We start from the raw sequence: 27,719 nt of genomic DNA on the forward strand, positions 1-27,719 counted from the left end.
TAAATAAATAAATAAATGAATAATGGGCAGAATTTTTAAATAAAGGCTTGAATCCATCCACCTGCCTGCATTTTTATTCAGATTTAATGTATTTCTCGAGTCACCCTTTTTCTAGGTAAATCACAAACTATTCTGAAAATGAGTATGACGTGAGCCTTATATTTCACATCACCAAATAACGTAACCATAAATCAATTTTAAAAACTAAATAAATAAATAAAAAATGGGCAGAATTTTTAAATAAAGGCTTGAATCCATCCACCTGCCTGCGTTTTTATTCAGATTTAATGTATTTCTCGAGTCGCCGTTTTCTAGGTAAATCACAACTATTCTGAAAATGAGTATAACGTGGGCCTTATATTTCACATCACCAAATAACGTAACCATATATCAATATTTAAAAAAATGGGCAGATTTTGTTTTAAATAAAGGCTTGAATCCATCCACCTGCCTGCGTTTTTATTAAGATTTAATGTATTTCTCGAGTCGCCGTTTTTCTAGGTAAATCACAAGTGGCGCTATTCTGAAAATGGGATGAACAAACTTGATAGTTTCACGGTCCACTAGTTTGAAAATTCAATGGTCATCAATATATTTCTTTTTTTTTGTTTCCTTGCTTGTTTGTTTATATTTCATGGAAATTACTTTAAAAATATCAATCGCTTCATAAGGCAGGTAGAGCTATCTGAATGAGCCCATTTTGTACATACAGTATAGGGATACTTACTACTATTGTGCTACCCTTAGAAAAAGTACATTGCCTCGGTCTGTGTAATGACAGGTTCAGGGCGAGATTTTGAACACCTTTTCATTAGAAAAGGTCGCGTCAACTATACCTTAGAAAAAGTCAATTGTCTCGGTGTATACTGACATGTTCAGGACCGTTTTTGCACACAATAAGTCAGTTAATAATGACGTAGGGTAATTTATTTTTACTAGATATCAACTGTTCAGTGCCAGAAGTGGGTAAGTGCAATAACCGCTCCACGAGCATTTGGCAATTTACACACAGTATATTAATCCTCTACACAGGGCAGCCATTGCACTTACCCACTTCTGGCACTGAGCAGTCAATATGTTGGCTTTGCGTTTGGCTATTATAATAATTATACAGTTTCATATGCTTTTAATTTTGTATACGTAAGTAAAAAAACAATAAAATTTGCTTTTTGGGGGTGAACAAGTGCTACCACCTTACCCATAGTATTACATTTTACATGTTTATTGCTTAGAGGTATAATACTTGCTAAACAAGTCGCTACCCCGGCGTCCGAAGTTTGGCAATGCCGCTTACGGCTTACCGTATTTACAACACGTTTTACTTCACAGGCCAATATGAGTACAAGATAATGCTTCTAATACAAAAATATTGTTCTTAAGCTGGTCCAGGCGCTTTTGCGCACTGGTAGTCTACACCATCGTCGACCATTTCGATTTGAACAGTGGATGTTATCAGTTGGAACTTGGTTTCTAGTATGAAACGTGCTTGCTGTAATACACCGCGGGTATCAACGGACTCACCATCGTAAAGGGAAGCTGAAAAGGAAAGATAAAATAATAAAATGATGTGCACAGTCATCCATTACGTTACACGTGACTCAAAGAAATTGTCATATTTCACTGCAACTTTTAAACACAATTGGCTGTAATAACTCAGATAGTCTAACAATGTCTATACCATACCGTACCATACCATACCATACCATTGTGAGACTCAATGTTTGATAACTTGTTGAATATTTTATTACCAAGGACATTAAAAAACAAACGCATACCGTATGTTATTAAAGGAGGATGACCTAATTTCCAGAGATGTATCGTTCGAGTCGGACTCGGACTCGAGTCGGACTCGAGTCCACTTTTGTTGGACTCGGACTTGGCTCGGACTCGGACACGAAAAGACTCGGCTCGGCTCGGACTCGGACACAAAAGGACTCGGACTTGAAGCCGAGTCCGGTCCGAGTCCAGTCCAATTAAATCCATGTAAAATGTGAAATGATAAATCTAAAAATGTCAAAATAGATCTCAAATTTGTTGACTTTACTTATTTGAACATTTTCCAAATTAATTGGGGCTGTCAAATCTGTGATCTGTCATACGGGCTGTCATATATCCTACATATCCAGCAAATTATTTAGATTTATCTGTCACTTAGCAGAATCATAATTATTATTGTTATCATTAATTTAGTAATGAAATAATTGATAAAAATGCATACTTTGAATATTTGGACTATAAAAAATATCTAAGAGTTTTTTCATGGAACTTTCCAATCCATTAAAATTTAAGAGAGAAACATGCACATGCACTGGACCCTACATCTCAGCTCCCACTCAGTAAATTGGTAGGTCCATGACAGGGCTACGGTGTCTGTAGTTTGTGTGTGCTCACTACTCACAGCACATTTGTGTGGGACAATTTTGAAAAGATGTTTAGAGTTGAATTTCTGTTTGTATGATTATTGTTATGATGATGATGATAAAGATGATGACGATGATGATGCAGAGATGCCAACATTAACATCCAGAAAATAGAGAGGATTCAAACAAAAAATAGGGAGACTTTCTAAATTACATGCAACTTCAAGGGCACACAATTTGCCAGAAATAGGGTTGCCAAATTTGGGTATCAAAATGGATAAAAATGTTTACAATAATAGGGAGCCTCCCTCTAAAATGTATTTGAATACATTGCAATTCATTTACACATCTTTATGCTTCACACAGCCTATAGTGACATTTCTCTAGTCCTGAGTTTACATGTAGTGTGCCACACACACACACAAATACCCCCACATGACTGCTGTCTGATACAGGTGGTCTGATACATGTAGTTTTTACCTTCAGGAGTTACATGTAGCTGCTCATGGGTATGGGTCTTTGAAGTATACATGTCACATTCAAGTTGAATGACCCCCGCCCCCACCTCCGGTCATGGACCGAGTCCGGACTCGAGCCGGACTCGAGTCCGGACTCGGGTCTTATTTTTGTTGGACTCGGACTTGGCTCGGACTCGGCACCCCCGGACTTGGACTCGAGTCTGGACTCGGACACAAAAGGACTCGGACTTGGCTCGGACTCGGATACAAATGGACTTGGCTCGGCTCGGACTCGGACAAGCTGGACTCGGGTACAAGTCTGCTAATTTCATCGCAAATGCTATACATCCATTTTGTGTTGTGTTGGGGGTAGGGGTTGGGGTGACGGGTCCAATCGCCATATCCTGCTTTTGTAGGCCTACACCATGCTGATATATAATCATTAGCTTACCCAAAACAAGATGAACTGAAACAGCATCTAAGCCAGTAGTCAGAGACCAAATATGAAGAGAATGTACGCCCTCTACGCCATCTATCTCACCCAATTGCCGACGCAATTCTAAATAATCTAGGTGTGGTGGTTTAGCTGAAATAAGTTAAAAAGATAGAAAAGTGAAGTTAGTGTGTGATTACTACTACCACTAGTCCATCAACACTACATCATGAACAAATTATATCGTCGGGAAGTGATTTTTGAGTACTTTAACGCATAAACCAAACGTTACAAATAACTGATGATGTTGAGGAACATATCAGTTATCACATGCTTTTTTAACTTTAACAATTGACCGCTTTGAAACTCCCCGTTTTCAAGCCTTTCCACGGAGTCAATACGAGCGTATCTACGAGGGGCAGTCAGTATGTTTTAAGAGTTGACTCGTGACGTCATATGTGGGTTGTTTTCATGGCATTTCTCAATGATTACATAAACGGTGTACCTTTGTCTTTCAAACAACACATGTAAAAATTATATCATACACATGATTACGTAACAGCATTAGCATAAAATCAATAGACTAGGGACACTGCCAAATCACGCAAAAAGGCGGGCCTTTTAAATTACAGCAAAGACACGTGTTTAAAATGTCGGAGAACAGCAGAAGTACTAGGTGCATATGGCTAGTTTTGGGCAGGAATAAACACTAGGTCCTCAGTTTGCATTTGGTAAAATATGAGACTTGCCATTAAACTTTGGTGGAAATGGGACATCTGGAAACTTCAACAACTTTAGGGCTTGAATGGAAGCAAAATTATTCTGCAAAAATGGCGAAAATGAAAAAGCAGTTATTACAAATGACATTAATTATCTCCAAAATGAAACCGACTAAAATGTAATGACTGGTCACGTGTGAGAGCTGGTACTCAGTGCGATGATAACTGGTGCAAATCAAACAACAATTTGCGCATGCGTAGGTAGGATGACCGATACAACATGGTGGAAATGCACGAAAATTGCAAAATTCCATGTAAATAGGGCCTAAAATATTACAAAATGCTATGAAAATTTTAATTTAAATATTCATATGAATTTTTATGGATGATCTCAACCTGAAATGAACAGAAAAGTTTTACAAATAAATTTCTCATTCAAACGATGGCCTCTCTCTATGTACCACTACTTTTTGTATAAATGTAACAATGGTAGAATAACAGTTATATTTTAATCACGGATTCAAATATTTTCTAGGAAGACTCCCGTTTTAATGTTTGGAGATTAGTCAACAGAACTGGCAAAAAAAACTTAAATTTCCACGTTTGCTATTTTTGGCAATATCAATATTTTTATAGAAAGAAAAGCCTTGTTTTTGTCAAAAATAAGACATATTTGACCACGCATTTTAAATAAACTAAAACCTTTACAGCCCAACAAACATGGTTTAATGAACTGGTAGTTTATGTTCTATTACTGTTCCAAAAGGCAGCATTCTCCATTCTTTAATTCCCGAGAAAATATAGAAAATACAACAATACCTCATTTCAGCCTCTTATTTCCCTTAACAAAAACGACCCAATTTCACCAGGTGACTCTAGACCATTGATTTTATGCTAATGCTGTTACGTAATCATGTGTGTGATATAATTTTTACATGTGTTGTTTGAAAGACAAAGGTACAGTGTTTATGTAATCATTGAGAAATGCCATGAAAACAATCCACATATGACGTCACGAGTCAACTCTTAAAACATACTGACTGCCCCTCGTATTAATGACAACAGACGCATTACGCGCTGATGATGCGCAGTGATTAGGCCATCTTAATTTTTAATCTAGTGGTCAGTACGGGCCAACTTTGGAGGTGACGCGTATGTAGGGCTGTTAAGACCCCCTTTTTCAGCATCGCTGTCACCCAAAGACCCCATATTTTTTTACGAACACATGCTCTGTCACCCGAAGACCCCTTATTTTTCCATTTGATCTGTCACCCAAAGACCCTTACAAGTTCAATTTGAACAGCAACTTTCATTTAGCACTGATTTTGTTTCTTATTTTGAAAAATAAAGAAAGTTGAAGCCATTTAGAACTAGAAATTCGAGCCTTTTTCGGCTCTCAAAGATTCCATTTTCATGTTCTCACCCAATGACCCCATATTTTTTACATTTTGCTCTCACCGAATGCCCCTTTGCCCCTTGGTGCGAAAGCGCCAGCCCTACATCTATAGCCATTTCATATTGAAGTGCCTCCCCGGGGCCAAAAGCTTCTCAGTTTCTTTATGATTAAAGTAAATTCCATATTAGGTAAACCTTTAGTAACCTATTTTCAATATTTAACAAAACAATGTATAGTCGCAACAAGTGAATCCGTGTTACAACAGCAACAGTATTAAAGGAGTATTTCGTGATCCTAGCATCCTCTATTTATGTCATTTTTCATTAGATGTCAACGAAAAAAACCTATTCCCAAAATTTCACTTGATTCCTATTTTACGTTCGCGAGTTATGCATGATTATGTGTATTACACTGCTCCATAGACAATGCGTTGTAATTTCGTTCTGGGGCACCAGAACGAAATTCAAATTTCACGATATCTTTGCTAAACGAATTAATCAGCAAGAAATATTTTGTACATAAACATTATGTAGCCAGAGCATTTCGGTGATAGAAACATCTCAACTGTTTTTGTGAAAATTGGAGGGGATGAGGCTGTGGATCACGAAACGCCCTTTTAATACGCTGATCATCCGACAAAAATATATATGATAAAATTACCCTGCTGATCACCCACTGAATAAGCTATCAACATGTGTAACACCAGGAACGTTTTTTCTCACATTTCCTAGTTATACGTGTGATCGAAGTGCCAAAATAACAAGTGCATTTACACAATAGTTACGGTTCGTTTACTACCACGAACAATAGACTTGGGGGGTGACGGTGTGGAACACACCGTGTCACAATTCTAATTAAGACTTTTTGCATTGTGTGTCCTACTTGTTACAGTGGGCTATTTCAGTTGAAATCCACACACCCCCCTATGGAAGACATGTCCTTAATCTCCTACATTCAGGTACCCCATGTAAAATTCACACTCCCTGTGTAAAAGATTAAGGCCACGTCTTCCATAGGGGGTGAATGAAACAAAAATTTAACTCACCCTCCATTAATATTCTAAGTGTGTCTCTCAATAGACGGAATGTGGTCAACACGACCAACGCAGAAAACATAAATGTGCAAATGGGATCCACGATTTTCAGGCTAGGCTGTACATCAGGAGATAAAGAAATATAAAAATATAACAAACTAATAATTATAAAGATGACAAAATAAAACATCTAAAACAGATGGATAGCATCATCCCCTTTTTCATCAACTAACTAATATTTACATTAAAATGTGTAAATTTGCGATCATCATTCCTTGCAAAATTATTTTGATGGTTTCTTGAATTATTATTAGCTGAGTAAAGTGTGATTTTTATTATATAAATCAATATGTGGCTGGACGCGGCGAATGAGCCGTAAACTCGGCAAACTTCATTTCGAGCTACTGGTGAAAATATATGCAAATCTCGTATTTTGGCGAAGTTAAGATTTTTGCAGATTTGAAATGTTTAAGCTTTCTTCTAAACACATACAAAGTTTTATTTTAAAGAAATAAATGGAAATATGAAATAATCAACATTTTCTGAAGCCCATCTGATGAAAAAAAATCCAAAATAGATAAAACAAACATACAACAGAGCTCATTAAATGTGCAAAACAATAAAATGTCAGTCTCAATCTTGTTGTATTATTGTAATAATACCCATAACGTGTCTGTGTAAAATTTGAAGCAATTAGGATGTAAGAAACATACTGGTTACGATGGAAATATGCTGGTTTTCATTTGAAAAATGGTCATTTTGCTTCCCTAACTTTGAACGCGGTTTTCTTGGTTTCGCGTTTTGATTCATGACAACCTATAACAAGCCATAACTTTGCTTCTGATTGTCATATGAAGTTCATTGAGGTGTCATTTTAATCCAAATTTTAAATTTGTAAAAATGACCAGAGGGGGACTTTACGGCTTATTCGAGGTGTCCAGGCACATATTAATGAAAAATAACACTTTGATGTTTTGCAAAAGTGCATTCTACAAATCACATAATTTGAAAACGTGCTTAATGTAATGTTGAACCACATGACCCCAAAGGCGTTCAAGTTTCCAGAAAGCTGCCCAGGCTAGTGTTTTTCTTCTTTTTAGGTCTCCAGTACTAGAGCCCATCTTCAAACCCAAGTCTGTGACATGGTTGATGGTACTACCATAGACTTCAATTAGTGCTGGTTGGGCGTTACAGTTTGCAGTGCTGTATTATATTCTGTCTCTGAGCTCCTAGGTGCGCTATCGTTAATATATTAACCATGGTTCTCTGATTTTACAGCTCCACGTGGCCACTGGTTTCCGAATTCAGCGACCTTGTTTGCGTCTGACCCTCATACCAATACCAACTGGCTGCACGTGGCAATTTGGTGGGACACGCATGTGACTTACGGATCATCCCACGGACAAGGATATGTGAATTACGTGAGATGGACATGTGACTTACGTCAATATAGATGATTATGGCGGCAATGCACACACCTATACTCTGTACAATGTCCCCTATGACATGTAATACTGCAGCTCTGATGTTGAAATTATCGTGATACCCCTCGCTGCTTTGCCCCTCTGATTTTGTAGCACAAGGCCAGCAGAGCGACAGGGAGACGCCATCACCATGATCACCACCATCATGTGAATGGCCATGGAGCATATCACCAAGACTGAAAATAAGATAACAAACCATCATTACCGTGTATCAGTTGAGGTAGGGGTGGCCGTTATTGTTTGTTACCATGCAAGTTGTGTGTAAATACTTCTCGATAACATAAAACACATTGAAGTGATTACTTCTCTTTATTACCGTCACGAAAAAATATCTCCAAATGTATGCATCAAAATAATGTTAAAATTGAAATAACAGAAACCCAGTATAGTTCTGCAAATTCATTTTGACCTCTCATAACCCAGAACGATAAGTCGAAGAAGATGTGTCAATGTAATAAATTGATATCAAAAATTATAAGAGATTCTATTTTCCTCATTAACATATCAAAATTAGGAGTTTCTAATCGGTGAAAATCACAAAAAAAGGTAAAAATAATCTAAAACGTGGTATACTACATTTGATACAAATTCAACAGTTTTTGGATGATTTCTTCGGAAATATTCCGAACGCCTAATTCCAATATTTTCATGAGAAAAATATGAGCTTTCACCGATACCAAAATATGCATATTGATATGGTAAAGTGGCGGATGAGGCTGTCATTTCGGTTACCCACTTTTAATACAAAACTATATTAGAAAATAAAGTGGTCGGTAGATGGAAAATTTGTAATTTGATACCTCTTTTGATACATCTTATTAATACCCTCCTTGATTGGTTCAAAACATTCATTTTGGCCAATTGGCAGGTAGTTCTCATAGGTTAAAAGCCGCGTGGAGTTTGACTTGTATTATGGAACAAACCAAAATTTCAATAACGTCATATAAACGAGAGATATACGAACCGTAACTGTGAAATGCTGATAATTCCTAACCGAAAGAACAACTTTATCCGATATTTTTACTATTGTTATACAACGTAATCGGACTGTCGTTTATACAAAAAGATGTTCGTTTATAGGGAGACATCGAACCTTCTTCTCTATATCGAGGCCTTTTACGCTCATTTGTTTTTCTATCACCACAATTATTAAGAAATACCATGAAATTGGGTTAAAAATACATTGTGTAAAACCCATCTTAATACTGTAGATACTAGATCAGTGCTCTCAATAGTGGTTGGCTTTTGAATCGCTCTGAAATCTATAGTTAAGGTTAGCATAGATTTTAAACTGATGCGATACCGTGTGGTAGTTGCTGTTCGCAGCAGCTTGCGAATGGTAGTGAGATTTGGCAAACATTGCTTTGATCATTTCATAGCGAGTATGTATATAGAAGAATTTAAATATCACAGATATACTTTTGTAAGTCCTGTGGTTCTTGAGTTACTTTGCTGAGGGCTGAAACAACATCACTTTTGTAAAACGTACGTAACTCATTAACAACAATAAACCAATAAAATATATGATTTGTAGAATGAACTTTTGCAAAACATCGAAGTGGGTTCAGAACCAGAAAGCCGTAGCTCACTGTAACCAGCTCCCACAAAATTGTTGGCTCCTTGCTAGGGTCTTCAAAAATCAATATTTCCTCCGCAAAGTCTTTTGTTTTCTATTGAATTTTGTCATGATTAATGGACTGCATCTTCTATAGTGCCGCGGTGACGTTATGCTCATTTTGTGGGAGCATGTGATTATGAGTTTAGGTTTTCTGGCTCTCGAGATCTCAACCTTCGATATATTGATTTAGATAATGAAAAGGCAAATGATTGAGATTGAGAACCGTTGTACTAGATAAAATGCGTATGTTACGGACCATTTTAGGTATTGCCCCGCGTTGTTAAGGTGAATTTATACTCAGTTTTGGCCTCGGCAATTGGTATCGATTGCTCGGAAGTAAACAATGAGCATGCATGAGAATCGCTTTTCTGCTGAAGGTATCGATATAAATTCAGCTTAACGTAATTATAAAGCTTTAGTTAGTTGAAGTAATGAGAGAAGAAGATTCCCAATGGAGACCAATGCGCTCTGTTGGAAGCATTTGGGAAAGGTGCCTGTAAAGGCGCCAAATGTAGACAAATTTGGGTGCCAGTTGTGAAAAATTGGTGTATTGATGGTTGCAAACCAAGAACAAGTCAGCATTCGAAAGTCTGCGAGACACATTCACCCGAGGAGTGAGATAGCATCCCGTATACCATTGTAACATAGTATGGCCCCTCTATACTTTATGCAGTTTTGAAATGAATGGTAGATACATACCCACCAAAGCAGTTTTCATGAAAGATTGCGCACATACTTGAAAACAAATGAGAAAAAGTTATTAAATGAGAAATGTTATAATACATGAATGATAGATATTGTATAAAAGTATTTATGAAAACTAGGACTATTATATTTTTCCTGCCGATTCTTATTAATTATCATTCAATGCAATGGTTACTCTGTGGAAGATTTTGGAAATATCTTTTGTCTGTTTTGTCAGGATACGTCATTTTGAAACCCATAACCAAGCATGAGGTCCTTGGTTCGTTTTTTTGTTTTTAATTGCTCAAGGAATATCGAAATTTACATACTATATGATGTTTTTCATGTTTTTTTTCCTGTTAATGTATTTATTACGTAATGCTTTTCCATCTTTTAGGGCGAACAAACTGTAGCACGAGTTACCGTAGCACGAGTTTCCATGTTTATTTAGAAGGGACAATCTTTTTTAGGGTATGTCAAGATAAATCTAAAACATAGTAGTTACTTATTATAATCAATTAGGCTTTTTAACGTGTTTTGTTTTAGGATACCATCAAAATAAATGTGTGTAATTTTTTTTCACAGCTGTCACATATTTACAAAAGTTGATTTCTTCATTTAGCAACACTGTGAGAGTCTAGCCTTGAATATTGGGTATAAAAAAACAAAAAAAAATAATGATCCTAATCAATTACGAGTCGGACTTTGATTATGACTCTGAACAATCATAATACACAGACTGACTTCTGTTTCCATTGTGTCAAGTAAGTCAATGATTCTAAGCAAATTTTCAAAGAGATAACATTGGGCTATTCCATTTAAAATCCACACTACCCCTGTTGAAGATTTTGGGAAATATTGTCCAAGGGGTATGACTTTCAAATCGAATGAACACACCAGTATCAGCTCCATTTGAAATTCACACTCCCTCAGAGGGTGTATGAAATTCAAAGGGAGCTGTCTAATGCGTTCATTGCATTTGAAATCCATACTCCCAGTGGAAGATATTTCCCAAATCCTCCGCAGGCATGACAGGGGCAGTATGGATTTTAAATGGAATAGCCCATTTACACTTACCATATATTTACAAAGAGTCCTATAACTGCGGTAACTAACATAATTTTGCCGTCTACCTCATATTCATTGTGTATTATACGCTCAATAGCCATATAAACAAGGATGCCTGTCAACACCCAGATGACGAGCAGCGAAAACAAAGCTCCCAGTACCTCTGAAATAAAGAAAAAATATATAAGGAACATTACAAAATATTATTTATTATTTCAGCAGAGATATGTTTTACAGAAATTCCATGTCAGTGTTTTTATCAGCCCATTGGGATAAGTGGTGTTCCCTGAGCTACTCCCGATTCCAGAAAACATTGTCTGATTTGCCTTTAGTTTGTTCGAACTGGCAATAAAAGTCAAAATGAAAACCTGAGCGCAAGAAGACCGTAAGTCTACTTAAGTGTTATAATGTTTAATACATGTTCCAGGGTTAACACATCATGAAAGGTTGTGACAGATTTGTTTTGGCCCCTGAACATGTATAAAACTTTACCAAACTATAAGAAACTACACGCAATTTTAGTGTATACATGTTGAGGGGCCAAGTGGACTTACGGTCTTCTTGCGCCCAGGTCTTCAGTTTTAATATTTGGCCAATAATGTCCCTAAACATGCTCAAAGACTAATTTCATGTTCTGAGACCTAATTTGTAAATAATACATTTTCAATATCCTTTATAACCAATTATCAAAAGTCACATTAAAATATTAAATTTTTGAGCAAATTCATAACATATAAAACTCAAAAAGTTTGAATCCTATATTGGTGCCAAGTCTTTGAAGTTTGTAATGCAATTTTAAGAATTCATGCCAAATTAAACTATTATAGTTTGACTTTTCATTACAGCTATAGAACTACACTGCAAAAAAATGGGCGATTCTATGTTGAGTGATTGTGCAGAAAATATGCAAATGCATTGCAGACAACAAGATGACCGGTGGGTTGATGCAAAGCTTGTGTAGATTGGGTCTTCAAGATCTATTGGAGATGTTTGAAGTGGGTGGTTTATATGTGCCCCGGCCCCCGCACTCCGTTAAACCGCAGGTATTCATGTTTGTCGGTGATCTTTAAAAACACCCCCTTTTGCATCTCATTTCGCGAAGTTTTGAGGGGTAAAACACCCCTTTTTTAGCGATTTCGCGAATTATTTGCCCTTCGACAATACCCCTATTTTCCCTAAAACGCGAACGATATTTCTAATATACTAATATCGATGAAAATAGCCTTTTTGTCAATTTCGCGAACACGTGGTTTGAAAAAACACCCCTTTTTAGTGTGTTTCGCGAATCGCGTTTCTTCATCTGAAAACACCCCTTATTTCGCTAATTTTTCGACGAGCATGAATACCCGCGGATGAACGGAGTGCGGGGGCCGGGATATATGCACGTAATGGTGGTTTATATGTGCACGTAATGGTGGTTTATATGTGCACGTAATGAGTGCACGGTCCTTACCTGCACGATGCCATCCATAGTTCATATATTTAGTGGGTGGTTTATGTGATAACCATATAGCGAATAACCCAATAACGAATCCTATGAAATCAGTAAACATATGAGCTGCATCTGTCATTATGGCAAGACTCTGGGCTAAATATCCACCTGTGGTGAAAGCAATCGATTTAAGAGAAATCAGAGACATGTGAACCTGAACATCATAAAATTCATGGACATTCCGATGTGGCTATTCTTGCATGAACAAAGAGAAAAGTGCTGATAAACAAACAAAAATGGCAAACGTCATTATTGTCAAATTTGTTTATACGTTCTTGTCGTTTTGGCTAGAACCTATCTATCATAAATTAGTTTGGGGAATTGAAGACCTAAGCTCAAGAAGACCGTAAGTCCACTTGGCCCCTCAACATATATACACTAAGGTTACACATAGTTTCTTAGGGTTTATTAATGTTTAATGCATATTCCAGGGTGAAAACATCATGACCGGTTGTGAAAGATTTGTTTTGGCCATTGAACATGTATAAAACATTACTAAACTATATGAAACTATACGCAACTTTAATGTATACACATGACAAGTAACTGACTCAGGCACAGGTAACTTCATGTCTATGACAAGCCCATGTTTAACAGCCTGAGTCTATCCAGTATGTATGTTAAATGTGATGCGATCAAGCAAAATCAGTCGGAGCTCGGAAATATTGATTTTGATATTTAATATAGCCAAACAAAGATAAATTTCCGTTTGTTCCTGTTGTTTTGAAAATCTTTAAGTGCTCATATCTTTAGAACTGGTTGTTCAATATTAATGAGGTTTTCTGCCAAATGCAGCTTTGTAAATGCTTTTTACTATCTGATAAGAAACTGAAAATTCAATATTTCCGAGTTCCGACTCATTATGCATGATCACATCACAATACCCATTGTGTTATATCAATACGAGTCTAATATTGCACAATTTTGTCTGATAATCAAATGCAATTATAGTTGTTTGGCTGTTGCTATTGGGTGATTTCAGTGACTGCTAGAAAATTCCAGTGGCTTTTAATTGTATGTGTCTGTTTTTAAAGTCAAGTTTAACGAAAAGTGTCCTTACCTATAACTTGTGCTATCATCAACGCGGCACTAAATAAACATGCTAAGATAAGTTTCTTCCTCGCCTGTACTAATATGTCATGTCTGGAATGAGGTACGGAATGGTGGTGTTTCTCAACTGCCCCATAATCCGAATCAGCATTGTTGACTAGTTTCATATCATCCATATCCTCACTGTATTTTCTGCTGATGTGAAGCCCACGAACTGGCGATCTTGGCCTGTAATGGAGATTTAAACAAGACACAGAATTACGACAGCATTAGTGTTTTTGTCAATCCATGTAAAACCCACAAAATTGACAAGCAAATGGTCACATTATTATCAGTCAAGCTAATGGATATATCATATTCAGTGTTTTGCTCATTCAGAAAATGAATGGGGCTTCAACTTTGTCAATACCGCTGTTTTCCACTTCTGGCCAAATCTTTATTTCAAAAATACCAAATGACAATTTTAATGACTTATCCTACTAATTTGTACATACTTTCGCTGTGATCACTGGGTTGTTTAAGGTTAATCCGTAAAACCCACATTGTATAAATAAGGCAAGTATTAAAAACCTAAAATGATTGAGATTGGGATTATTGATGCGTCTATGCACGAGCCTGCATCGGGCAGTGCACTATATAAGACGCATCAACATCTCAGTACATGTGCATTAATTTCCATAATTTCTCGAGCAACAAGTGATACGCATTTATTATTTATTTCATACACGAGAAAAAAATCCCATGATTTTTGCTATTTTTGCCACAACATTATCACTAAAAATGTAAGATAATACAACATGTACAAGCAAATATCCATAGCCCATAGCCCCACCGGTAAACCCCATTCCCTTAATAAAGCTCGTTATTTTATAAAGATATCATCGAGGAATGCTTGATATTCATGCATGATACGTGTACACCTTTTCAATCTACAGCCTGTCTCAAAAAAAATTGTGGAAGTGAAAAGCGCCCTCTTTGGCAACTAGATAATACGGTTGTGACATTATGCTTACATCAACGTTATGGAGTGGTAGGAGCGGCCACGGTACGTCACTGTATTAGGGAAAGATGTGTGCTAGATAGGAAAATTTAAAGTTCAATATTGGGTCACTAGACATATGGGACAGCCGAGTTAATTGATCAATGGAGGGCACCACTTCAATCCATCAATTGCTAGTAAGGACTGTTTGACAAGGCAATTATACTATTTATAGCTCAAATCCTATTTCAAAAAATCCTGTGAATTATTTTGGCATGGATGGCCGCCCCGATATCTGAAAGAGTCAGGCATTTGTGCTTTTAACCCGTTGTTAACAATTTTTGTCAACTTTTGCCCTATCCCTTTTGGCTATGCTACTGGTGTGTGGATGGGGTAGATATCTAAAAAGGTCAGGCATTTGTGCTTTTAACCCGTTGTTGGCAATTTTTGTCAAATTTTGCCCTACCCCTTTTGTCTATGCTACTGGTGTCCGTGTGTGGATGGGGTAGATGCACTGTTGTGCATAAATCATCTAACGTTTGGTAGTCTGGCAAGGTATAAATGGGATCATTGGCCCGTTACTATTTGTTTTACACCCTTTTCCATCCAAATATCAATGCTCCTAATGAATGCTTTACATAAATCAACTATTGTTCACCTACACAAATACCCAGACAGATGGGTCAAAGTCATATTCCCTAGCTGCTGTCATACACATAGGAGGGGGATTTCGGGGGCATAGATGAAAAAAAAATGCAGTTACATCATACGGTTTTGTTTTTAGACATGTTAGAAAGGCTGTACATGTCTTCGAGCTTCCAAAAAAGGCTTTATTGTGACGATGTGCGCGCGCAGAATTTTGTATTTTACACCATTTGCCCATGATTGGGGTGAATTTTGTTGTAAATATCCCTTTTCTTTTCCTTTGCCCTTCCGAATGTCTCTTTCATGTTTCGTCAGAGGGGCACAATTTTCGTTCATTTTTTGAACAAACATTAACATTAGTATCAAACCCTTTTATGTTTTTATCGAACTTGTGTTTCACGTCATAGAATGATTTCCATTTTGGGAGTTTAACATCATAATTGGTGTCAAAGTCAAATTGCTCCTACATATACATGTATAACGATACAACTGTTAAAATACTCCTCTTTAACCTCAAGCTCAGAGTGGTTTGGTCTGAGGTAGTGTGTTGCCGCCTGCCCCGCCCTGCCAAAGGGATGTACCAGATGTGCAACGATTAATTAGTGAAGAGGGTAGAGGGTGGGTAGCATGTGTCACAATGGGCAAAATAGGGGATGCACGAGTGGCAGGTGTATTGATGGGTGGAAATGTGTGGCACTTTTACCAATCGAAGTGTTCAGTTCAGACATGGGCGGGTGCGGGCATGTGTGCATTATCCTTTGGGTTAACTTCCAGGTTCATCTTGCAAGCCCTATATAATGTCAATAAATCCCATGTGAATGTTATGTGGTAGTTTTTGATTAACTTCCTACAGATGAGGTCACACTCACATCCCCAGCAACCACACCCCTCCCCCCCATATTTGCATGTACACATCAACTGTAATAATGATTAAATAATTACAATGAAAGTTGAAGGGCCTAGGTCAAGAAATGTACAGCAATTATAAGCATAACATCTTGGACAAAAATGTAACATTAACTATATTACACTTGCTACGCACATTTAGTTATATGATAATGCAATAAAATATAATTATGTTAAAACCACTAAGCAACAACCACAGTATTTACCGATTAGTTTGTTAACATCAATTTAATATCTTGTAAGTAAATTTTGAAGCACAACGGAAGTCAACATGTTCCCAAACTTTTCTACATATATTACAGTGTAGAAATCAAGAACTTAATTGTTCTTTTTAAAAATCAGTTGTTAATAAATTAAAAAATAAAATAAAAGGCAAACTTACCGTATGTTAAAAGCGTCCAGTTCCACAAGCGTCGTTTCCTGGTAGGTTAAATCCGGTGAGAGAGGGCAAAGCCCAATAGTGTCTTCTACAATCCTACAAAAGCAGCAAAAGTAAATGACTGCTATTAGCTGTATGATTCTTGAGAGTTGGTATTATCGACATATAGTTGGAAGAATACAAAGTTCTACGCATGTCTATTTTAACCTTTTGTAAAATATGGTATAATCCATATATCTACCTCGAGTCAGCGGTACTAGCTTTGAAATTTTTGACATCTCCACTGGTTTAACATAATAACCAAAAAAAAAAAAAAAAAAAAAGCAAAAAAAAAAATTTACTTTCAGAAACTTTTATATTGATTCAAATATAACTTTGGTAAACTTTTGCAACAATGAGATCGCAATATTGATAACTTTGATTTAGTCACTCATGTTCATCTTACACACAATGTAAAATGAAATTCGTCATTGGTAAATGGTATTTAACTATTATAATCAAATTCGTCTGGTGCGAGAATGCAAAGACTTAAGTTTATTGATGTGTGTTTGGTTGTAAATACGTTCTCTCCTGAAACCAAAACTATTGTAGATGCACTGATGATGAAATAGATAATGTGAATCATGTGTTTACTAGTCAGAGATTCAATTTACATGTAAGCGCTGTACTTGAGCTATGAAAGACAGAAAGAAAGAATGAAAGAAAGAAAGAAAGAAAGAAAGAAAGAAAGAAAGAAAGAAAGAAAGAAAGAAAGAAAGAAAGAAAGAAAGAAAGAAAGAAAGAAAGAAAGAAAGAAAGAAAGAAAGAAAGAAAGAAAAGAAAGAAAGAAAGAAAGAAAGAAACTCTACTTTTAGCGTGATTTTTAATGCCCAATGGTGTAAGACTAAGACTGAAGTGCTTTAATTACAGTTAAATGTATAGCTTTTATAATAAAACCGGGGATTCCTGGTTTTATTCACCATTCACCTATAGAGCTTCACAGTATAAAAGCGGCTAAGTGCTTTTCTTAATTTCACCTCTTTTTTTCGGCTCAAATTACTTAAATATTAAATAAAATATTTGGAAAAGAATAACAAAATAAAAGTTTGACCATTTTATGAATGCAAATGAAAGCAAGTTTGAAAATGTGTGGAATAACCTACCGTGCCGTATTAATAGTGTAGTGTAAGTAAGTAGGCCTAATTGAGGCCTAAATGATTCCAACATAATACCATATTTGATAGTCTGGCAAGGTACATATAAATGGACTCATTGGCCCGTCACTTTTTGTGATACACCCTTTTGCATCCACACATCAATGCTACTAATGAATGCTCTACATAAGCAACTGGTGTTCACACAAATATCCAAACTGGGTCAAAGTCATATTCCCTAGCTGTTTTCATACACATAGTGGTAACATTACCATAAGTATCAACCCCTAATGCTTTCATCATACTTGTGTTTCACGTAATAGCATGATATCCATTTTGGGAATTTAACATCGTAATTGGTGTCGAAAGCAATTTGGTTACAAATAAAAACCATACAACTTGAATAGTCCTCTTTAATCTCAAGTTCAGAGTGGTTTGATCAGAGGTAGTGTGTTGGCTCCCCGCCCTGCCAAAGGAATGTACCAGATTGGCTACGACTAATTAGTGAAGAGGGTAGAGGGTGGGTAGCGTGTGTCACAATGGACAAAAAGAGGGGATGCACGAGTGGCAGGTGTATTGAGGGTGTTGCACTTTTACCAAAGGAAGTGTTGGTTGTCAGATCACACACGTGCGGGTGGTGCGGGCACGTGTGCCTTTTCCTTTGTTTTTACTTTCGGGTTCCTCTTGCAATCGATATTTAATGTCAACAAACTTCATGTGACTGTTTTGTGGTAGCTATTGGTTAACTTCCTGCAGATGAGGACCCCCCCCCATATTTGCATGTACGTATCTAATGTCAGGACTTAGGTAAAATAATGTAAAGTAATTTTAAGCATACACATAATGTAACATTAACTATTACACTTGGAATAAATGTAACTACATTTGTATATTACACTTGCTACGCACATTAGTTATGTCGTATTCAATAGAATATCATCATCATCATCATCATCATCATCATCATCATCAGTCGGCTTTCTCCAACTGTTGCGATCTTGGGCAAGCGAAACAATTTTGTTTGGCTGCAGCATCCCTTCAGTATCTCCCAGGAGGTGCTGTACATACTGTATGTACAGTGTCCGCGGCCGTCCCGGTTTCCTCTTCCCATGTGGTGGAATATAAAGGGCATATTCTTTCACAGGCTCGTCATTTTCAAGACGCAGTATATAGAATATAATAAAGTTAAAACCACTAAGCAACAACCAGAGTATGTACAGATAAGTTTGTTAAGGGTTCTGGAATGAGCGTTTTAAGCGTTTCGACAGTATTTTTGTGGGACATGAGAGCACATCAGACAAATCGAATTGCATTTTGAATACAAAGACAGAAATTTAGAAAAAACCCTATTTTATGGGACCCTATATTATACATTTAACAAGAATAATCTTTTTAAAAAAAAGTTCACGGATCAGGTGTATAGTAATTTCTTCCAACTTTCATATCTAACTAATTGTGCACTGACTTGATAATAAATAAGTGATTTGAGGGGGAGTGGCATAAGGATCCTGACTCTGGATTTTTTTTTAATCATTCTGAATTTAGGTTTTCAAGCCACTTACAGGAAACATGTTTTAGCCTTGTACTGATCGAACTTTATTCATGGTGTTCAACAATCCCCACAAGTTAACTATAACTGCTATTTTCAATAGTTAGCATGTCAGGTATAATCAATAGATCTTCAATCAATCTTCAGTAGATAGCATCTTCGTGCAATACATTGCAGTTTCCTGTAGCTGGTAGGTTATCTCAAATTTTACTGATTTCAGTTGACACCAGTTTACTTTGGCGAGAATCATTACAAACTGCTATTTTCAATAGTTAGCATGTCAGGTATAGTCAATACTACACATTGCTATCTTCAGTAGATAGCACCTTTATGCATTACATTGCAGTTTCCTGTAGCTCGTATCACACATTTCACTGATTTCAGCTGATACCAGTTCATTTTGGTAAGAAATACTATAACATACTGCAGTTACTGTCCGTTTTCCTATACACAATACACAGTGCTCTCACCATTGACGCGTGACCTCTACAAATGATGTATGTTGGAAGAATGGACACTTGCCTAGTTAACATCACTGTGTGAAAAATAACCAGCCAATATTTAATTTATTCTCCAAACTTCTAGCAAATATATTTCTCTAACATGACCTAAAATTACAGCTAGGTTAGATGTTCAGAAATGGTCGCACCTTTGTAAAATATGAGTGAGGGCAAAGCATAGCTAGCTCATAGCTAGCCAACTCCCCGTGTTAATTGAATGGAGATTTGACCGAAAATATTGAGCTATATTGGTAACGGACCGCTCCGTTCTGAAGGATGCCACAAAAAAACGGTACAAGCTACATTTAAACTATTCTAAATAGGTTCTAGAAAATATAGTTTTGTAACATGTCCTAAATTTTTAGCTAATTTAGATGTTTGGAGAGGGTCGCACTTTTGTGCTTTAGGAAGGATATGTAAACGACAGATAACACCAACAATATGAAGAAATTATTTCCAAACCGTGTTAAGTCAACAATCATTATGTTGCTCATTTTAAAGAATGCTGGTTAACAAAAAGCAGGTCATTGTCTCATTTCGTGAACAAAGGTACACATACCATTGTTTCCTTTCGTTTCCTTTATAATCGGTTACCCAACTGAAGCTATAATACCAGCTTTATTGCGATGTCGCACATGTAAAACAGACACTTGTGCACAACCAGAGAAGATCTGATTTAATCAGTTGAGCTGCTTCAATGAGTGTTATCTTGGTTTAATAGCTTTAAATGGGGTTTAAGTCCTGCAAAGGTCGAGATGAATTCTACTGTAGACATGACTGCATCATGAACTGCTTGTTTACCCCCAATGTGACTTTCGACTCCTCTTCGAAACCACAAGGGGCATAGAAAAATGAAACCGATCACATTCTTATCATTTCAGGTTTAAGGACGCCAAAGAACATTGGTTCCACTAATGTAGGAATATAAAATCCCAAACCTATAGCGCCATGTACTATTTTACCAGTTTATTTTAGTGAGAAATACTATAAACTGCTATCTTCAATACTTAGCATGTCAGGTACCGTATAGTCAATATTAGACACCGCTATCTACAGTAGATATCACCACCTTTATGCATTGCAATGCAATGTCCTGTATGTAGCTCGTATATAATCACACGTTTCACTGATTTAAACCAACACCTGTTTACTTTTATTTGGTGAGAAATACTCAGTAGTTAGCATATCAGGTATAGCTAATAGTCAATACTACACATTGCTATCTTCAATAGATGCATCTTAAGGTTGGTCTTAACCCTTGAATTATGGAAAGTGTTGGGTCTCATAACTGCTAAATTGTTGGTCTACTATAAAAATAAAAAAGCCTGATCTATTTTAGGACTTCATCAGTGAGCTCACTACAAGGTATGGTCACCCTGAGAACATGGGCTTACAACATGGACTTATCAACCCAATGTGACATCACCACCATATATGTGTCAACCCAATTGGTGATGAAGCACCAAAAGTAGCATCAAAATCAGCACCGGGAACTTCACCTCAACAACAGCCATCCACTAGTGTACCAATTGTTAGTCCAAAACCTACCGCCCAAGGACATCTATAATGTGAACCAGTTGCTAATATTCCCACCAGCAACCGTTTTGGTGCTCTTCAAGTTGAGGACTACACCATACCCAGGAATATCCCCACAATTGTAAGCAGCCGCAGCTCTCGAAGCAGGAAGCCCAGACCTGTACCAAAGCCAATATTACTTTTCCCTCCTACCCACCCATCTGCTATCCCTGATGAACCAATTCAGGAACCACAGCAAGCAACAGCGTCAGCTACACGCAAACACGCCAGAAGGAAACTACTGATAATTGGAGACTCTATCCTACAACTTCTTGTAGTCCGTAGAATGACAACAAAATGCCTGATCGTCAACCGTTGCATCCCTGATAGTAAGCTTGGACTATGGACAAAACTGGCTGCCCTATCATTAAAGAAGAACACCCGGATAAGGTCATTATCCACTGTGCTACAAATGACTTGTCAAAATGCCTTGTTAATGAATGTCTTGATATGTACAACTCTACTAGCTACCATCTTGAAAACTGACCACTCCTCAATTAAAATCGCGATATCGTCATTGACAACTTAGAGGAATTATGCCCATCGAATTTGGATAAATGAATTAATGCTAGACTTTATGATATAATGTACTGCAAATGACATACTTTTCATAAACAATATAGAAAAAACTCATAACGTGGATGAAGGTCTACACCTGTCAAAATAAGGCAGAGTTATCCTTGCCCTCATTGGAAAGCAGCTAAAACTCTCAGAAATAAGGTGAATAATATTTGGGTAAGAGTTTAAAAAGGAAGCATTGTACTGATAATAGGTTTGATTTTGACATAATAACCGAAGAGTATGTTTTTGACCAGATCTGCAATTTTCCTAACAACAAATCATCTGGGCTTGATAATTTTGAGAGATTTACTCAAACTCGCTGCGCCAGTAATTTGCCATTCCCTTACTAATATACATGTATGTAATTTGTCATTATTGACAGCAACATTTCCTTCCTTCACTTATTAAGGATGGTTGTAAATCTGATGTATGTAATTATAGGCCAATCTCTGTTTTGAACATAATCATTAAGATAATTGAACGGGCTATACATGATCAGTTGTGTAAGTACTTTAGGGTATACAAGGTATTGTTGGTCGAAGCAGCCAAAAGAAGTCGATTTTCATTATCTGATACATTATCAATATATTATTGAAAAATAACACTTTGGTGTTTTGCAAAAGTTCATTCTACATATCATAAACTTGCTTAATTTATTGTTGTTAATGAGTTATGTACGTTTTGCAAAAGTTTTGTTGTTTCAGCCCTCTTTACAACGTAACTCAAGAACCACAGGACCTACAAAAGTATATCTGTGATATTTGAAGACTTGAGCGCAAGAAGACCGTAAGTCCACTTGGCCCCTCAACATGTATACACTAAAGTTGCGTATAGATTCGTATTGTTTTGTAATGTTTTATACATGTTCAGGGGCCAAAACAAATCTTTCACAACCTTTCATGATGTTTTTGCCCTGAAACATGTAAAAACATTATAAAACCCTAAGAAACTATACGTAACTTTAGTGTATACATGTTGCGCTCAGGTCTTCATTTGAATTCTTCTACACGCTCGCTATGTATTGAACAATACAATTTTTGCTAAAGCTCACTACCATTCGCAACATGCGGTGAACTCCTTTTTTTCTGCTGCTTCGACCAACAAGACATCGTATACCCTTAACCATGTGTACTATTTTAAACCCAGCCCAATCTGGATTTAGACGTAACCATTCAACTAACTCTACTCTTTTTGATGTGTCAGATTACATTCTCCATAACATGAATAACGGTAAACCAACTGCAGCTATTTTTTTCTAGATTTAAGAATCACCAAATTCTCTACAGCAAATTATATGAGTTATGGTATTAGGAATCACACCCTGAATTGGTTTATATCTTATTTAAGTAACAGGGCACAGCCAGTTAATGCAAATTATTCCTCTTTGTGTGACTCCAAAAGCATTAACATATGAATTCCACAAGGATCGATCTTAGCGACTCTGTTATTTATTATCTATGTTAATTCATTGCTTGATAGTATGTCGTCTAATTGTGTGATGTATGCAGATGATTATGATACCAACCTCTGACCCCGCTATACTCCAACAGGAATTAGAAAAAACTATGAGTTGTATTGGTAAATGGTTTCATGTAAACAAACTTATTCTTAATTATTCTCAACAAATTTTATGATATTTCACTTTCTCATGCAAGTAATATACGGTATATTGAAAAGGATGAAACATTTAAGTGTTTGGGTGTTGTACTTGACTCAAAATTTAGTTGTAATGCCTCATTTGACTATTTTATATAGTACTGTATTGTCAAACTGTAATGCTAATTATCCAAGGCTCTCCGGATACTTCACCATAAACTTGCTAGAAATCTGCTCAATACCGACATTAGAACTCCTATAGTTGATTTAATGCATTTTATTAACCCAGGGATCTATGAGTTTAAACCTGATAAAAAATGGGAAAACCATCTCCTCATTGTAGTTTTTAAATGTCTCATATGTCTTGCTCTAAATTATCTGAGTTCCTAATTTTCATTTACAGTGTCTATGCACGGTAAATGTACGCTCCCGGGGAACTCAAGTGACAGGTATAGCCTACCGGCGTCGCGAAGTAAGGGCCTATCGGGTACAAATCATTATTTTTTAAAAAGGGGGTCAGTGGGTACAAGCAAGATGAAAAAGGGGGTCAGTGGGTAGAAAAATTTGAAAAAATAGAGCAACATTCTTGTTATTGTTCCAATACAAATTGAAATAAGAGATTGTGAAAGTTTCGGCTTTATGTTGCGGCATTTTGATCATGTTGATGATGCTATTCAAGAAAAAACGTGGTCATTGGGTAGCCGCAACTAAAAAAGGGGGTCATCGGGTATGACTTATAAAAAGGGGTTCATCGGGTAAAGTGGACTTCAAAAGAGGGGCCTATTGACAGGCGCATACCGTAATTTCCAAAGTTGAGTGCCCACTCCGGGAGAACGCGCGTAGTCAAAGTTTTAAAACTCTCATGTCCCACTTTGTAGCAGCAATAACCAGGGTAAGCGTACTTTTCATTATAGAAGTACCAAGGCATGGCACAAACTTGAATCTGATTACAAGCCAATGAGCCTGCAGAAAGTTTAATCTTTAGTCTGGTATTCCCCAATTAAGAGACATGTATTTACATGTGTATTGTATAACACTGTTTTTTGATTTTTGTTGTTTTATTCATGTTTTCCTTGTTTCCATTATTTCTGTATTAGAAAGTAATGTAAGTTTTGTTTTGATTATCATATGTTATTTATTAAATATTGTATATTTTGTAATTAAGTGCAGGGCCTTCTTGGAGATCTGTACAAGATTCTGAAGAGGTTACCCTGGAATAAGAAAGAATATATAAATAAGCAAGATCAGTGGGAGTACATTGAGAACTATTTTTGAAAACGTTAAAATTGTTACACATGTATCTAAGTAAAATTCTTTTTCTATCAAGTATAATTCAAGTCATGTGACGTTTTAATTAATAACTGTTTAATAGGTTCATGGTGTGCACTCTGAACTGTGTTTTTACAGCCGTTAACTGTGTAGCATTAACATAATTATTAGAATTAGATGATCACAGAAGCGAGACGTAGCATAGAAACTAATGTATGTTGATATCACCATGGATATCTATCAACGGTGGCTTAGTTAGACGCCATATTGACGTATATTTTTGAAACTGTGGGATTCAAGCTGACGTTTCATCACATGTATAAACTGTTGAACATGTTAAATACAAGGTGTCTCAGAATTATCTATACCTGGATAGTTTAATTTTGCTAGGCATGAATAGCATCGATACCAGTCGTATCGAGTTTTAATTCTAAGTTCTACATAATTTTACCTTTCTTTGGCATTTTGACGTTTCTAATAGAATATTGTGCACAAATGGTGAATTCCAAGTTTTGACCAAAAAAAATGAAATCTGTAAATTTAGTAACCGTGCAAATTGGGGTATTAGCTATATTAAGGCGTTCGAATTTGAGACGAACATTTTTGAACAGTCGGAGAAATTGAGACACGCGCACGTGCACCTTGAAAAAACATGAAAACACATTTCCACTTGGCATTCGATATAACATATTAAGGCAGCTGTGTACTCTAGACATTGTTTTTTCGCAAAATTGAGTTTTTTTTGATATGTTTGTACTTTGTTATGTTTTTATAAATACAAGGAATGAAATTCCAGATTTGTAAACTCCAACTGCAATATTTTAAGGATTTTATTTCACTATTCCACTCGTGTTTGAAATTGAAAAGGAAAGAAAATCTTTGTTGTACCAGCAGGGTATCGCGCAATTTGTTAACGCACAAATACGCTACCCATACGCGACGCTTATCTGCATGCGCGGCGCATCTTATGGAAACACCACGGAAGCACAAAAACCTAGTGGTCAAATGGCTCCGTTTTAGCTGATAAAATGTGGGTTTTTTCAAGTTCTTTCCCCCGATTTAAATATCAAGTTATGAATGGATTTCGCTCAAACTTCTCAACTGGGCCGTGGATTTACCCGATGTTTATGTAATGTAAGGTAGAAAAATAAAAACTGCCGCATTCTCCTGCGATATTCGATAAAAGTGCAAAATGTGACCATTTTAAACTTTCACGGCCATTATTTCAATGTTCATTTTCTCGGTAAAATGACGATTTAGGTACACGATAACTCAATAAATACAGCATCTATAGGTAAGCAAATATGATCATCGTAAAAAGCATGATCGACTCAAGAAACGGTTTTCTCATTTTTTTTATATTATGGTCTATTTCCGATTTCAGGCATCATTTTGTGCAAATAGGCGTTTGTGAATTTTAAAAGTTCAATTTGATGCCTTATATGGTCAATATCTCAAAAAATAAGGCCAGTATCAAAAAATAAAACAACCGTTTTGGAATGGAGCCTCAAGATTGAGCTAAAAACAAAATAAAATATTTTAAAAGAGTGTTTTTTGTTATGATGTACCTAACAAATATTGCCAAAAACTCACTTTTTGTGATTTTCTTCATAATTGTTGTTTTTACCCCAAATCTGTATTTATATTAAGATTGATTGATGTCTTGCCTTCATAAAAATGTATACTTTTATATGTCTTGCGCGAATAATTACAAAGTTATTGCACTTTTACTACATGCATGTCTGAGAGTACACAGCCTCCTTTATTAAAGAAGCTAATTGATTTTTCGTCAACACATATTATTCGTTAGAAGATACAAATTAATTAAAGTAAGGATTACTTGCTGAACGAATATTCTTCTTCGAGTATTTTTTTAGCATATGACTCTAAAAACTACCAAAATCTAGAAATAAATTACTATATGTGAGCGTAAGCCATGAATGAGCCGTAATTCGACGAATTGTATTCTGAGTTACAGTGCAAAATGTGCATAAAGGTTCTATTGATAGGCACCTCAAGTTGATGCTACATGTATCTCATTTTGGTATTGCCAGTCAAACCAATCACTAATCCTATTGTTGAAGAAAATAATAAGCTTCTACCTATGTATAGAATTCTTAAATAGCTCTAGTCTTTGTTTGCATTGGCTAAATCCTGTTTAAGTGGTGGGATATAAAAGCATTGTATTGTGTTTACTAGGTATGTATTAACACCGAGAGGCCTTTCCTGGACCTCATATACTTGGGGATGATTTGAACTGACCGCTAATTATGACCGTTTGATATTTATATATATAACCAGCAATGTGGAAAGATAGACATATGTAGCACCGAAATAAGGTACCAATTTGCTAAAGGAGCAAATTTAAACAATTTCTTTTAAAGCTTATGATATATATTTTCTAAACCCGAAATAAAACAAAATTGACCAGAGGCCGAATTTACGCCTCATTCGTGGCGCACGTTCACACATTGTTGCAAATGACCCTTTTTATTCCAGTCATAATAAATCTACTATTTGCACAAAACAGCTGATTTTTACATGCATACAAAAAGGTCCGTCTAACTCAGAGTTCACTTTTGGCAGAAAAGGCTGATTGAACATGTATTGGAAAAGTTGGGTCGGTCGGGCCCGTAGAACAGGGTTTTTTTTCCGTCGAATTATTTCCTATATAATTTTCATGGTGGACATATATAGATTATGTCCAATTGGAGACCTGAGCGCAAGAAGACCGTAAGTCCACTTGGCCCCTCAACATGTATACACTAAAGTTGCGTATAGTTTCGTATAGTTTCGTAATGTTTTATACATCTTCAGGGGTCAAAACAAATA

General features: G+C 36.4%; 1 protein-coding gene across 1 annotated transcript in view; it reads right to left on the bottom strand.

The window, feature by feature from the left end:
* Positions 1–1,178: 1,178 nt before the first annotated feature.
* LOC140162053 (proton-coupled zinc antiporter SLC30A2-like) overlaps positions 1,179–27,719 on the bottom strand; it is a 48,342-nt gene continuing 21,801 nt past the window's right edge. The window contains exons 2-9 of the mRNA XM_072185343.1: positions 16,708–16,800; positions 13,806–14,023; positions 12,707–12,853; positions 11,263–11,416; positions 7,843–8,065; positions 6,412–6,517; positions 3,270–3,404; positions 1,179–1,536 (exon numbers count right to left, since the gene is read on the bottom strand). Coding sequence (XP_072041444.1) covers positions 1,376–1,536; positions 3,270–3,404; positions 6,412–6,517; positions 7,843–8,065; positions 11,263–11,416; positions 12,707–12,853; positions 13,806–14,023; positions 16,708–16,800 — 1,237 coding nt within the window. The 3' untranslated portion in view covers positions 1,179–1,375. The remainder of the gene's footprint in view (positions 1,537–3,269; positions 3,405–6,411; positions 6,518–7,842; positions 8,066–11,262; positions 11,417–12,706; positions 12,854–13,805; positions 14,024–16,707; positions 16,801–27,719) is intronic.

Source organism: Amphiura filiformis, chromosome 10 (assembly GCF_039555335.1).
Source record: "Amphiura filiformis chromosome 10, Afil_fr2py, whole genome shotgun sequence".
Lineage (NCBI taxonomy): Eukaryota > Metazoa > Echinodermata > Ophiuroidea > Amphilepidida > Amphiuridae > Amphiura > Amphiura filiformis.